The 15619-nt window shown below is 47.9% G+C and overlaps 1 protein-coding gene across 5 annotated transcripts in view; it reads right to left on the bottom strand.

The window, feature by feature from the left end:
• NRP2 (neuropilin 2) overlaps positions 1-15619 on the bottom strand; it is a 119061-nt gene that overhangs the window by 24914 nt on the left and 78528 nt on the right. For 3 of the 5 annotated variants that reach the window (XM_068968307.1, XM_068968308.1, XM_068968309.1), the window contains exons 13-15: positions 10680-10942; positions 9048-9144; positions 7912-7932 (exon numbers count right to left, since the gene is read on the bottom strand). In XM_068968307.1, the coding sequence (XP_068824408.1) occupies positions 7912-7932; positions 9048-9144; positions 10680-10942 (381 nt within the window). Of the gene's footprint in view, positions 1-7896; positions 7933-9047; positions 9145-10679; positions 10943-15619 lie in introns of all 5 variants that reach the window. The other 2 variants (XM_068968306.1, XM_068968310.1) reach the window with 1 other exon arrangement.

Raw genomic sequence — 15619 nt, 5'->3', positions numbered from 1 at the left:
TTGATTACTGTAGCTGAGAAAGCTCCCTCCCTCCAGCCCTCCTTCCCTCCCTCCCTCCCTCTTTTTGTGACTATTGAAAATTAGGCACAGAAACAGAAAGGGAAAGCAAGGCACTGAACACAGCTCCTTGAAGTGGCCAGCTCGTGCGTCACAGGGATGTGGTGTCAACTCATTATGCAGGTCACCAAGAGGATCTGCTGCCTGGCAACCATCCTGCCGCTGGCTTTTCCTGTGGGCTCAGAAGAACGCACGAGAAACAACAAAGTGTGCGGAGATGGACTCCAGGTTCCTCCGGGCCACCTGCCTCTCCCCAGAGGGTGTCCTCGGCTCTGCCTCTGATTTCCATTTGGCTCCACAGTGAGACCCACCCTCTAATGAGGCCGCAGCTCAGCCATGAGGGGAAAGGAAGGCCTTACGCCCACAATGATGAACTCCCGCTCTGAAGCGCCTGACCAGAACCCCAAAGCAGAAGCACTCATTTTTGTCAAAAGCGTGAAAAAGTCACAACTGCTCTCGTCCCCACCGTCACCACACAGTCTCACTTCAAAAAGCTGCTTTCCTTCAGTCACAATGCTGGCTCTCAACACTAAATACACTGCCTCATCTCCCACCCCCAGGGCTCAACACGCTGGGGCTGAGGCCTTCTTCACTTGACTCCCGAAATATTGCTTATGATAGCCACAGAGCTGGGGCACGGTGGGGAGGACCTAGGGGACAGTAGAGAACCCGCCTGCCAAAGATAGAGACAGAAGAGACTCAGGTTCAATCCCTGGGTCGGGAAGATCCCCTGGAGGGGGGAATAGCAGCCCACTCCAGTATTCTTGCCTGGAGAATCCCACGGACAGAGGAGCTTGGTGAACGGTCCATGGAAGTTGCATAGAGTCAGACATGACTCTGGAGAAGTCACGTTATGTGGGTTACAGATTCAGAATCAGAGCTAGATCCCCGGCCTCAGGTTCTGCTCTGCTCTGGAAGACAAACTCCACTTTCTCATAAAACCTTCCTCCCATTTCCTGCTAATACTCCCCTCCCCAGAAATGATCACCATGGAGAAAATTGTAGTGACAGAGGCCATTTGGTGGACGACATCATATTGGCTCCTTAAACATTCTCCCTGGACATTTGTTTGGAGAAATGAGAAAATATACTATGTGAATTTGTGTTTTTAATGTTAAGGCAGTCAGAAAAGAGAGGATACAGCTAACAGGCCTCCTCTCATCCCCCTCAGGCAATTTTTGATGACCTGCAGTTGGGGCCAGAGTTTCTTAGGACCTTCTCCAGCTAAAGAGACTCAACTCCCACAGGCTGCTGCTTTAGAATTTGGCTCTGAGGCAGTCTTCAAGGGCTGTATGCTAATGAGGCTGTGGTCTGCCAGCCAGAGAAAAGGAAGGTCAATAGGGCTTAAGTCCTTTTCCAGAGCACCTTCCTAGATAAGGGCAGCAATCCCAGGAATGTTGGATGGATGGATGAATAGATGGGGTACAGGGATGGAGGGTGGCTAGATGAATGAGTGGACAGCTGAATGGAGGAATGCATGTCAGACCAACATTCAGACTTCCTTGAAAAAACCTTGATGACCTAATGGTACTTCACAGAATAGTTACTCTTGGAAAGTGTTAGATTCTGTTACCTCATACCATGCCTCTACATTAAAATGCAAAAAGGTGCCCCCTTTGGGCAGATGCTGGTAAGTGGCTGCGTTTTAGCCCCACTTGCCCCCTCAGCCATATGAGATGCCTGGGCCATTGCGTCACAACTCAGGAGCTGGAGACATGTCCCCCAGGATGGGAGAAAAAAACGCAGGTGACTTCAACTTTGTCCAACACTGGTGATGTGCTCACCTGAAGAGTCCCTTTGATTGTTCAAACTTCCCCCATGTACTCACAGACTTTGATTTCCCCCCAACTGAAAGATGCTCTCAATGTCTGTTCTATTTTTCATGAATTTCTACCTTCTAATTCTGTATACGGTTTTCTCATCGTGTAAGATAATGAGAAACAGAAATTTAAATAGTCAATAACTCCAAGTGTATTTGCAAGGTTGAGTAGGCTTCCACCTGTAAAAGTTCTGAGCCCCCTGGAGAAAGGGGTGGTGTGAAGGTGGAGAATTTAAATTCTGAGAAACAATAGATTCTAAGAAGTCCTGCACGGGAGGATAATACACTTGATCTTAGCCAAAAGGCTGAGAAGCGATATGGGAGTATAAAAAAAAATTACACAGTAGGTAGGTTCTTTCCATTCCTGTTGTGCAAACAGGGTTACTGAATTAATAAGCAACTGCGAAATGTGAGCATAACTACCGCTCTAATGAGTGGAGACTTCCTGGGTGCCAGGCGTTGGACTACTTATCATCTTTATTCTTCATGACTCTCAGATGGGAAAAGTGGAGAACCTGAGAGGATAAGTGACTTTCTCCTGGTTTTGCCTGGAGGAAAACTGAGGAGGAGGATGGGGGCAGCACAGAGTGGAACCTGAGAGATGGCCCAGAGCTTTCAGAGGAAGCACACACGGCTGGGAAGTGGCGGGGTCAGGACTGGAAGTATGTGGACCAAATCCTCCACCCATGCCGGAACCCAGGGGTCAGAAGACGAAATCTGGCTCTCAGCCTATTTCTGTACATTTTGGAACACAGCCACCCTCATCGCATATGGCTTATGGCTGCCTTTGTGCTTCCCTGGTGGCTCAGACGGTAAAGCATCTGCCTACGATGCGGGAGACCCGGGTTCGATCCCTGGGTCGGGAAGATCCCCTGGAGAAGGAAATGGCATCCCACTCCAGTATCCTTGCCTGGAGAATCCCATGGACTACGGATCCTGGCAGGCTACAGTCCGTGGGGTCGCAAAGAGTCGGACACGACTGAGCGACTTCACTTTCACTTCACTTTGTGCTGCAGGCGCAGTGAGTCCCAGCCACACAGTGTCATAGAGCCCAACATGTTCACTATCTGTCCACCGACAGAAAAAGTGTGCAGACTCTGCTCTAGCCACATGCGGTGGAACAGGAAGCAGACCTCTCCCTTTCTGCTTCTTTCTTCTGTCTGAACCTGTCTGCGGATTGTCTCAGTCAAATTCTCACTGAATCACCAAAAAGCGAAAACATCTCCTGCAGCTAAGTTTATGAAATGTCCTCCAGACCTGGAGGAGTCACCCAGGTTTCCAAGAGAAATGTTTCGAAAGATACCTAGTGTATGTAAATCATTTTTCTCGGAGAGGGAGAAAAGGTTCACTGCAAATCAGAACTGTTTCAGGCCTGGCCTGTCTGCAGTCTCGCATGTGTAGGTTGAAAACGAAGAGCTGGAGAAGGGGCATTTCAGTTAAAACATTTATTTAATTTGTGAGATTAAACAAACAAAAGACAAAGCTGGCTCCTCTAGAGAAGTTTATAGAAGAGGGTCGAAGAACGCAGTCACGCCCACAGATCTGTTTGGAAGAATGTAGAAGTATACAATCTCCCTGCGAAATGACTCTTCATTTGCCTTGCACTCAGTGTGAGTGTGAGTGTGTGTGTGTGTGTGTGTGTGTGTGTGTGTGTGTGTTGGGGGGGGTGGTCAGTGGGAGATTTCCACTCAGTTAGTAGGAAAGCTGCTGCCTGCCCCCCACCCCACACCTGTCTAAGACACCCCTAAACCCAGATCCGTGGCTGCCTGAAGTCTGAACACTTGTCCTCCCTTTGGTAGCACTTAGATTACTTCTTTTAAATTAAGGCTTGTCCTTTCTGTTCCTGGAGAGAGGAAAAGTCAGTGAAAAAATTTTTTTTCTCCCCTTAGAGAAACTGACGTTGGCGGCAGTTTAGACGAATGGTAAACTTGCAGGGCGATGTGTCAGGCCTCTGCGGCTCGAACCTCACAAAGGATGCCTTGGCGTCCCCTTGGGCAGCAACAGCAGCCGGGCAGTTAGTGGTTCACACGCATCTCATCTCCAGGCTCCCCGGCTCAGCAACATCTAGCTCTGATCTGGCAGCTGGGGACCTCAGGGGGAGGGGGCCAAGGAGAAGGAGTCACACCTCACAGCTGCCTATCTGGAGCCCTGGCAGGGGTTGGGAATACTTCTCTGCCTTTCATCAGAGGATTACGGCGAGAATGCCATTTAACCCTCACTGCGTCTTGCAAGTGCTTCTAGTCAAGAGAGCTGTGGGAGAAAGGGATGCCAGAGAAAGGGGAATTTGAGGCTCATCCCAGGTCTTGTGCCCTGGCGTAGGGGGGATTACACTGGGGAGCAAAGTCTCAGGGAGGCAGCCGACTGGCAGATCACCGGGGATAAGGGCAGGGATGGAAAGATGGGGAAGAGACATGGCAGAGATGGACCAGTTGGTATGAAATAAACAGACCTGAAAACCTGAGACACAGGGTCAAACCCTAGGCATCTGTCACTGCCCCAAATGGGTCCCCTCTATGCCCAGGAGACAGCCTGTGCTGTCCTCTTTCTCCTAGCTTTACCTGGATGAAAACTGCAGAGGACTGAACAAAGAGAGGCCCAAGAGACTGTGCCAGCAGCCCTCAGAGCTGGTCTGAGACGTAAAACCCATGCTCACAGCTGTGAGCAGGAGCTACTGATGTTCCTCTTAGCAGCCATCAGTGGTTGACTCAGCGCTTTCGAATCCTTCACTCTCACTACCACCCGTGCCTGGGACTCCCCTGGGTCTCTCTGCTCCCGCTTTGTTCAAAGCCCACAGCCTCTAACATGAACAAGAGCTCTTGCTTCCACTGCAACCTGCTAAAAATAACTACCTGGTAAACAACTACAGAACTCAGATTATGGGCTTTATATATTTTTACTAGCTTATTATTCTTTTTACTTGTATTGAAAATAGAAAGCATTGGTTAAGAAAAAATAATCCATCACCTTAATTACACCACTTTTCAGTTCTCCACGCCCCCCCACCAGCCCCCAACCTGCACCCCCGCCCCCGCTGCTTTACACAAAGTTTTCCACTTGTTAAAGCTCAAATTCTAGAAAAAGATACATGATGGCACTATGTCTATAGCCACTACTTAAAAAAAAAAAAGAAAAGCACACCCAGGCTACATTGTTTAGCACAACAGCAAGAAAGCCTTTTTAAACACCACAGTGGCAACCCACTCCAGTGTTCTTGCCTGGAGAATCCCAGAGACGGGGGAGCCTGGTGGGCTGCCGCCTATGGGGTCGCACATATCGGACACGACTGAAGCGACTTAGCTGCAGCAGACAACACAAGCTTATTCATTCCATCTCCTCCTTGTCCCCTCTCTACGTGGCTCTTTTTCAGTGTGGCTTGTTTCTCTTCACTACTGACTCATATCCTGATTCACAATCAAAGCATATACACCAAGCAGAAAACACAAGGTGATTCGAATAAAAAGAAAATGTTCCATGGCAAGAGATGAGTAAGAGGCAGAAAATGAAAGACACTTCAAAATATAAAAGATCAAGACTATCCAATAAGCCTCAGTCCAGAAGCCACTTTTGTTGCATTGCCTTTAAGGTTTACCTAGCACACACTGGTCTCTCATAAAGAATGAGATTGCTTCTGTCCCATGGTAAATTTATAATGGAAAAGAAAAACAATCTACATTCAAAAAAAAAACCACCCGTACTAACAATATACGCCTGTTGTTAATAGGGTTTCACCATCAGCTTTCCATACCCTGCTTGCCCAAACCTGATTTCTCTGTTTCTCTAGTTGAGTGAACAGCCTGGTTTAACTCCCAAGGCATTCACTCTCCCACCAAGAGAAGGCTGCCACTGCCCTGACCCGGAGAGGTCAGTAGGTTAGGTACAGCGAATGTCCTCTTTCCTCTCCCAAATGGAAGGCTTCGCTCAAGTCAAAACCCAGAGATGTCTACTGAAGTTAGAGGGGCTTCAGCCCAATAGAAGCCTCCCTGGGCATGGGTTCATCTGGCTACCAAATCAGAGTTCCATGTAAAACTTGCCAACGCGATCGACACTGTCCATTCTCAATTCCCATTCTGCCCTTGACTCCTGGGCCAAGTCTCTGGAGTTTGGTTGCCTCCTTCCAAAGATGCTTGTTATTTCCCAAGACCACAGCCGTGGGCCAATCCATGCCACTCAAGGGCTGCCTGTGCTTAAGCCCCACACCAGCCCATCGGAAGCACACTGGAAGTTCTTACCTTGGAGTCCCTAAGCCCTGTGTTTATTTTGGCTGAATAAGCACTGCAGCTCTGAGGCTATTTTATTTATATATAAATTTTACACGAGAACACGACTGGCCTGTGAAGCCTCCTGGTAAATACAGCCTCTGCGACAGCACATGTGCCCTGGTTTGTTTATTCACTTACAGAAGCAAAGCACTTAGCCACGGAACTTGTCAGTCGTGGACCCAGACATCTATGTTCACACAGCAGAGTGTCTGCCGTGGGGGCTGAAGGCCCTAACCAGCCTTTTCTGGGAGCTTTGAGTCTCAACAATCAGTCACGTGAAACAACATAAGCAAGTTTACTTCCCCCAGCATTAACATTACCTTGGGTCCCGAAAGTTAGAACTTGAATTCAACTGTTATCCAAGCCGTTCAGTTTTGATCTCAGCTTTTCCTTCCGATACTTTTAGATTCACGTTAACAGAAAATCTCACACCCAAGGAGCACGAACACATGCACAGGAATACTCTTAATTCTTGAAAAATGTGCAATGGGGAGTGGGGGTGGGGCTCAGGGAGGCCAGGAAGGGTGAGGAAGAAAGAAACGATATCCTAGATAGGTTTCCCAGCCCCCCCCCCGCCCCCCCCGCCGACCCTCATCTACCGTCTTAGTGCTGTGGGTGATGAGTGGCAAATTGGGCGAGATGATTTGAAGTCAGAGAGCACATCTAGGTGGCAAACCAGGAATCCATCTTTGTCCAGCCAGGAGCTGGACAGATTAATGAGAGCGAAGATAACGAATCTAGACTTCAGATATAAAAATGACTTCCCTTATCTCTGAAATGCTGTCACCTGTGGGGTTAAGGCCAGCCAATATAAACAGGGCACAGAAACCCTGGGGATTGTTTGCATAAACTAGGTTCTGTTATTAGATGTGGGTGAGTGTCTCTGAGTGTGCTTATACACCCGGGCCAACTCATGGCAAGCATTTACAGAGCGGTTTCCAAATCCTTAGCACTGGAACCCGGGTGGAAACATTACCAGTGTCAACCAAAGAGGTGAGATGTGAAATACAGTGCACTTTAGGAGCCCCAAGTTTGGAGGTTAGTTTTCTCTCCTGGGATAAGGCAGGCATCCCACATTCCTCTCTCTTTACTCTGTTCTCTATTTACTTTATTAGGGATAAAATGTCGCTTTCTATTTTTCAGTCCTGTATTTCAAGTGTTCTAATTCCAGGCACCAAAGTGAGCGTCATTCTTCCCTTAACCAGACACCATCTCCAGATTTCTGCAACCTTCTCCACTTAGGACTGTCATCCCTCATGTCTTTCCCCTAACTTTCTTCCCTCACACAGCTGTGTACCTCGCTGAGGGTTAATTGAGACTGCTGCCTTGGTGCCCTGTGACTGGAAAGAAACCATCTTTGGTTGAAAATAAATCATTGCCACCTCATTTCACTTTTAATTTACTACTGACTTTTTTTCTTTTTTTTTGGTTCAGCCTCCCCACAGTCTCTCTTTTCTCACCACTCATGCATTTTCAGCCTCATTGCTCTCCATTGGACAATGCAAAGCTGAAAGGTTTATCTGTAACCTATTTGTCTCTATTATAGGTTTCTAAACTTTAATTAAACCAGAGACAGCGAGGCTCTCAATTGCCCTTTCCCTGTATCTACAGGTGTTGCTGGCGCCATCTAGTGGTGAGGGGTGGCATCTATTTTTCTCTTGGGAGCTTTGTCAAATCTGGAGGCTTATCGCCTCTGCCAAATTCACATCACATGGGAGGAAGGAAAAGGCATGCAGAAATTTAAAAATAACTTTTTTTTACCTTGAAAATTCTCACCTGCAAAAGCTGAGATGGGTTCTGGAAAAAAAAAATTTGAGTTAGATGACAGGAATACATAAGGTGAACACAGTGTATGATGAAAATGAGTTTCATCAAGCTTTTTCATACTATGCCATGAAAAGTCTCCCGTGCCCGCCACAGGCTCTGGGTCTAACACATCGTCGTCATGGGGGCCAGGTGGGAAGGATTCTCAAAGTTGCTTTGGAACAAAAAGTCCTTTATAGAGTAATGGGTCCCTGAAGCATTGTAATCAGTCACTTACCACTGATTACTTTCTCAGAGAAGGGATTAGTTTTAGATGCTGGGGGCCCCGAAAGTTGCCTGAAGGGACTAGGGCGGTCCCAGGTGCTTCTGACCTCATCAGGCACACACACACCCGGGACCCATGTGCCAAGAAAAGCACTTGGTGAGTTATTACAGTCACTCTGCGGAGCGAAAGTAGGTCTCCTTCCTTCTCAGGATTTCCTCTTGCTTTTGGGAATGTCCATGGCTCTGATGGGAGGTGGTGCATGGGGTGAACTAGGTGACCTGGCTGCTTAGCACTTCTGTCCAAGGAGAGAGTATCCTTCCTGGGCTGGTCACTTGGCATGCAATGTTTAATCTTACAACTCTGGCATGTTGGGCATTACAGATAGTAACTTCAAAGCAAGATCTGAATTCTTATTTTACATGCCATAGATCATCCTGCAATTCATTCATGTAAAAGAACTGCCTGGGTAATTGTGTTATCACTCCAATATAACGTATGTACTATTTCTGCTCACCAGTGAAGGCTTCCATTAAATCCATCAAACCTTTGCAGCATGTAATTCTGACTGGCAGCTGCTCTCGTCCTCTAGCATTTTCTTTGCTAAAAGCTGGAGTCTGATGATGAGGTCTTGGCACCCTGAATCTTCATATACTAAGTGCATGTCTCTTTCTGAATGGGAGCAGGGGGATAGGATTCCACCTTATCTGACACCTCTCCCATCCTGACCGCAGCCTAAGCTCTAACTGAACTCACATCTCGCCTCCTGCATGGACTGGTGCTAACCCACCCACTGGGGGAACAGCTGTGATTGAAAACGAGGTGCTGCCTCCCCTTGTGGATCCCAGCCCTCGGAGGAGACACGAAGAGACAGATCTTCACGTACCCATGCAGTTCTCCAGCGGGACATCAGTGCTTATCCGAATGTTATCAATGGCAATTTCTCCCGCACGTCCTTTTCCTATAACTCCCTCAAACACAATCTAGAAGCAGGAAGAAAAAGCACCAGGTTAACTGAGCTTCTTGGTGCAAACAGTGCAGAGATTTCCAATTTTCTGTTAACTGTAGCTTAAAGTCTGTGTGTGTGAGCGCACGCACACGTGCACACGCACATGTGCCTTACTGCACCTGGTACACATCTGTTGACCACATGGCTCTGGTACTTGAAATCTCAATTTAAAATGAGTTGGTTGAAATCAAATGCATATTTAAGGGGATTAAAAAATACATATATATATAACTAAGTGGTGGGTATTGTTGTCCAGTAACTAGAATTATTGACTGAAAGGACTACAATCAGAGCATGTTTAAAGGAGGGTTGAAATTTCCCTAGACATGTTTGATTTTTTGCTTTTTCTCACAATTCTTTCAAATGCTCAACCCAGGTATTTGGAAACTTGAGAGGACATGAGCAGGTAGGGCTAGTGTGAGAAATGCAGTGTACAGGTTTGAATTACCTTGGGGGTAACAGTGTCTTATGGCTCCGTTATTACAACTAGCAGGTAAGTGACTTTCCTTCACCACTAGTTTGCTGAGCACCTACTATGTGCCAGGCACCCTGACAGTTACAAAAGCTAAGACAAGACCTGGAGAATCTCACCGTCTAGTGGGTGAGACAAAAATACCAACAGGGAGTAGCTCCACAACACACTGAGGTTTCTAAGGAGGAAGGCAGGTGGGTGGGGGACTCAGGCTATTTTGCAAGCGTGAGGGTGACTGCAGGCTGCATGCAAGAGCCTCTCGGCTCAGTGGTCTCGTCAGCCCTCGGTTTCACCCTCCCCAGGTTCTCTCTGCAAACGAGCACACGTCCTCTGGCAAGCTGAGCGAGCAGTTGGCTGCCTCACCAGCCATCTGTTGCTGCCTCTCGTCTGGGGAGGAGCAGGTTAATGCCTTGGCTGGTTCTCAGTCACCTCTTCCACAGCGCCTACTCTACCCAAGTTTCAGCCACAGCTGCGCATCCCCATCTGTGCCTCAGTCTCTTGCTCTGTGAGGGCAGAGATAATAGAATGCAACTCCTGGAGCTGCAGGGTGAGAACGCACTCATTTAGGGATCTCTCTGGTCTGCTGACCACTAAGCACCACAGCCACCTGAACACTTGGGATGGGGCGGGGAGGCTGTTGCCCTCTCTTCCTCTGAGTCTCAGGGGTTCCCAGGGCCTCTTTTCTCCTGTGTGGAGGGTTTGTTTGTGTTTATTTTCCTGGCTTCTGTGTTCCTTTGTCAGCCTACCTGATAGCAATCTAAAATAAAATGGAGAGAAGAAACATTTGTTGGGGAAGATTTCAGCAGTATAAAAGGCAATAGGAGGAACAAAGAACCAAGTCTGGGTGTAGAGATAGGCACATTCTGAATAACAAATAAGAGTGTCATTTAGTTGCCATGGCAACGGGAGAAACACAATGAAAACAGCGGCGCTTAACCGCGTTCCCTAATGATGAATGGGCACGGCCTTTGAAATATTGAAACGCAGATCACAAGGATCCCCTCGGATCTCCGCACCGTCTCCCGTTGCCACCCCACCTGGTACTCCATGTCGTAGCTGGGCAGAATGATGCGCCCGTGTTTCCACTCGCCGCCCTGGTCCTCGCGGATGACCCAGAGGAGCTTGCTCTCCTGGCTGGCTTCGCGCACTACCTGCAGCGCCACCCCGCGGCCGCCCGTGGCTTGGTACTGGAACTCCATGCACACGGGGCTCCGCGGCAGGTGCACCGGCGGGCTGATGAGTCGCGCGTACTGGCCCTCTCTCCGCCCATCACTCTGCAGCCGCAAGAAGTTCCTGTCATCTGGAGAGGGAAACAAACCCGAACAGAGGTCCCTGGTGAATGCTTGGGAAGGACACCAGCTGGCAGTTGTGGCCCCTCGGGGGGCGGGGGGTAAGCCGGGGCAGAATTTGGGTTGTCCTTAATGAACTTGTTCTCCAGGCTCTGTGTTCCTTTCTTAGGGCTCTGATTCACATGCTGCATCCCCTTAAGGCCCTTTCTTGAGTCTTTATGTCAAGAAGGTCCCTCCTGCCGATTTTCTCTGCATCCCTTCCTTCGTACCTTTTACATATGGCACCTGGCGCCCTCCGCCTTAGGTCTTGGTTGGCTGTATTTCCCCTCTAGATTCTGAGAGGCCAAGCCCACATTTTAATCACCATCGGCTTACCCAAAGGGCCAGGGCACTCTAATGAGCTGAATAATAAGGGGTGAAGTGACTGCTAGACTACAGGATGGTTCTAGCCAGGTGGTTTATGCTTCAAGCCTTTATCATCTTGGCTGGGCACTGTCCAGCTGGAAGACATTTACAACCTTCTGTCTCCAGCAGTGCTCCTGGGTGAAGCCTGGGCTCTAGTAACTGCAGTTCAGAAGCCCGGCATCCTTGTTCAAGCAGAGCAGGGAATGGTGGCTGAATAGGAGTGGCGGATGGTTGGATGGCATCATCGACTCAATGGACATGAGTTTGAGCAAGCTCCAGGAGATGGTGAAGGACAGGGAAGCCTGGCGTGCTGCAGTGCATGGGGTTGAAAAGAGTCAGAAAGTTCTGAGCGACTGAATAATGAACAACAAAGGGGTGATGCAAGGGACCTGAGACCCCACTCCCTTCCCTGCCCCACCCTGGGGAGGCCTGAAGGTGGCCTTTCTGAGAGAGTTAGGCAACTACAGCCCCAATAAAACAGGTGTTGTCATCATCACTAACAAAAGCTATGTGTTTAGCAGAGAATATACACACATTGGGAGATGAAGGTCTCACCCATCCAAATGTTTGAAGAATGTGTGTTTTGGCTGATGCACTTTAAAATACATCAGGTACTCTGTGGGAGGCAGAGTCCCCTGTTGGCAGACCCCATGACTTGCAGACACAGGTGTGGGGACCTGCACTGGCAAATCCAGTTCATGCAGGAGCATTTCGACCACTTGCACAGAGAACAGGATGGCATTTGAGCAGAAAATCTCACTGTCTCCTTTTGGCCCTGAAACATCTTATGTTGAACATTTCTGCAAGACAGCAGTGGCCCTTTCGCACCACATAACCAGCACATCAGCCACCTCGGGATCATGTTAATCTGAGATGTGGGCACAGAGCTTTTTTTACTCAACAGGGACCGGGAACATCTTTGTCAGGGAAGGACAGGAAGAGACTCCAGAGGCCAGAATCAGCAGGGGACTCCTGGACCACCCGTGTGCTGCTGTGTGCCTGCCAACATCATCTTTCTAGTGAGAGCAGAACCTGTGGCAGTGCTCCCATCAGTGTCCCAGAAACAGCTCCTTCCCTCCTCCTGGCCACCTCTCTCCCTCCTCCCCATCTCCCCTAAGTCCTTTCTGGTTAGGTTCTCTGGGGTTATTGTTCTGGAAGCTACTCTCCCCTGAAGTCAAATTAGACCAGTTTAAGATGCATAGTCAGGATTCTAGTTTGGGATACTTTAACCATCTAGAGGCACATTGGCCTAATACCCCACACCATGGGAGCCCTTCAAGGCCAAAGTTAGCACAGATAAGGAGGCAGCTGTCTACAGCAGAGAATTTCAATGATGGTGATCTGCTGAGGAGGAGACACTGGTGTCACAACCAGACACTCACAGAACTGCTAAACCTATGCTTCTCCTATCAGATCTCATTACTACCACTATTAATGATAATAATTATAAGGCCTATTTGCATACTGCTTTTCAGGTTACAAAGCATGTTGATCTGCCTTTATAATTTAATCATCGCTATATGCTTGTGAGCTGGGTCTTATGAATCTTACTCTACACAAGATGCAGAAACCGAGGCTGGGAAAGGTTTAAGTGACTTGTCCGAAGTAGAAAGGCTAGTGAGTAGCAAAGCTGGACTTGACTTCAGGTTTCTCTACCTTTGTGCAGTAGGCCCTTCACTTCAGCTGTGCCCCCGGTAACCTTGTCCCAAGTCCACGTGATCAGTCATATATGATTTAAGGCAAACTGGCTTCTCACTGGGCGCTGTTGCCCTTTTTCCTTTTACCTGTAATTCTCTGCTTCCTCGCCCCCACCCCACCACTTTTGCCAGTTTTCCTCACTCCTCTGTGCATTTCAACATTAATGCCTCTCTTCTTGCAACAACTCAAGCATTTACTGACCATACCACTGATTTTACCTGGTTTTTAAAAAGACTGGAAGCCATTTTCATGCATTTCAGCTCCCTGCCTTGTACTGCAATTAAATTGTTTGGTATATGTCTTTTCTATTTCCCTGGTTAGACTATAAGGTCCTGGCCTTACATACAGGAGGGTTAAGAATGCTTCTTCTCCCTGCCCCTAGATAGTGACACATACATATATATGACAAAATTTTCTGTTCCCATGAATGAATGAATGATAAACAGATGCATAAAGAATGTTATGAGATTCTCTATTGGAAACAAGAACAGATCAGGAATCAGCTGGGCTCTGTAATCCCTCAGGTTCATATAATCTCACAATTCCCTCCCATCCTACCGAGCCAACAGCCCTTTTCAAAGGTGAGATGGTTTTTTTGAGATGGTCTGCTTTTTATTAAGGAATGTTTATACTGAAATATGAGTATGTATAAGTAAAAATGCACAATAGCTTTTGCAAAGTAAATATACCTATAACCGATACGCAGATCTTAAAACAAGGTGACCTGTGGAAGTATCCAGTCCACTGAGCTGCCAGTGACAACCCCTCAAATGCTCCCACGCTCCAGTCATTTCAAAGACTTTACTGCTTCCATCTCATATATAAAGGAAACCAGATTTCAGAGACTTATTATTCAGCCTTCTTCCTTCACAGTTTCACAAATAAGACCCACTGGCTGTCTGAAAATTGCTTGGCAGAAATACTGTCACTTGTGTGAATTTACATTCTTAAGCAGCAGGGGAATCATAGCATAATGGTTAGAATTTAGTCAGTAAAATGTGTGTGGAGGTGTAAAAAGCCGGGCTGGCTGGATTTTCTCCGGGTCTGCTTTATTTACCCATCCTGTTGCTAAAACTTCAGGCACCGTGAGGCCAAAGGTGTCACAGATTGCCTCTCCTGGGGACCTGAACTGGCTCCCTCCCCCTCCCACTTTTCCTCTCTTCTCTTCTCTCTCTCTCTCACAATAAGATGATAATCACTGTGCATGATTTAAAGGACCACTGGAAGACCAGGGAGTTAATGCTGGTGGCGTGCTAAGCACGAGCAGCTGAAGGATCATAACTCAGTGCTGACATCTGAGCTAATCCACTAGTTTGCAGAATCTCTAGACAAGCAGGCCTCTGAATTTCACTTAGTGAAATCACTTGTGCCCCACTTGTCTGTTAAGTGCTACGAGCTCGAGGGAAGAAAGATGATATGTAAATTTAAGGAATTAGCAGCAGACATCAGTCAGAAGGACGCTGAGCTGCAAAACGTCCCTGCCTGTCACTGAGAGAGGACTGATTAGAAGCAGGACATCATGAAGGAATGACTTTGGTCAAGAGAAGCTCAGAGAGGAGGAGAGGAAGAGCAGGGGCAAGAGAACTGATGTGAGTTGAGCACCTCGAGGTGCCAGACATCACGCTGGGGGCTTCATCGCCTTCCGTAATCTTCCTGTGAAATAAGTATGATGCTCTCCATTTTTACCAAAAAGGAAACAGAGGCTCAGAGAATTGAAAAGTGTGTCCCAGACCACTCCTAGAGAGGGATGGAAGTAGGATCTGAACCCTCATTGGACCGAGTAAAATCGCCAGAGCCTCACCTCTCGTGAGGGCTAGCATCCTAACGTTTGCTAATCTTTTAAAGGCTCAGTCTTCCCATCTGTGAAATGGATACAATAATAGCAATATTGCATGGGGCTGGGAGGAGGAGGAAATGGAAAGAGCCTTTTAAAGCACTTTGCATAGGAACAGGGGCACAGTAGAAGCTCCATAAAAGCTATGATCTTTATTTCAACTACCATCCCTGAACACTCTGCCTCCTGTTATTGTTCAGCCACTAAGTCACGTCTGACTCTTTGTAACCCCATGGACTGCAGTAGGCCAAGCTTCCCCTGTCCTTCACCATCTTCTGGAGTTTGCTTAAGCTCATGTCCATTGAGTCAGTGATGCCATCCAACCATCTCATCCTCTGTTGCCCGCTTGTCCTCCTGCCTTCAATCTTTCCCAGCATCAGGGTCTTTTCCAATGAGTCAGCTTTTTGCATCAAGTGGCCGAAGTATTGGAACTTCAGCTTTGCTGGCTTTTTTCTAGAAAGAAAGAGAGTCCAAAGAGCCCCTATAACCTGGGAAGACCAATCGGAGACTCAAAGGAAGTAAGATTCGGCTCAAGGACAGTAAAGATGTTCTCTGGAATAAGATGGTTCCCAGAAACGTCCTAATCCCAGAAATGGGCCAGCCCCATGCTATACACCAGGCATTGTTGACCACATGTCTTTTGGGTCAATCTACAGTAGACAGCAGAGAAGGCAATGGCACCCCACTCCAATACTCTCGTCTGGAAAATCCCATGGATGGAGGAGCCTGGTAGTAGGAGCTTCTGGAGCCA

The sequence above is a fragment of the Capricornis sumatraensis genome, chromosome 3, assembly GCF_032405125.1.
Source record: "Capricornis sumatraensis isolate serow.1 chromosome 3, serow.2, whole genome shotgun sequence".
NCBI classification, from domain to species: Eukaryota; Metazoa; Chordata; class Mammalia; order Artiodactyla; family Bovidae; genus Capricornis; species Capricornis sumatraensis.
This window is presented reverse-complemented; position numbering and strand designations above follow the sequence as displayed.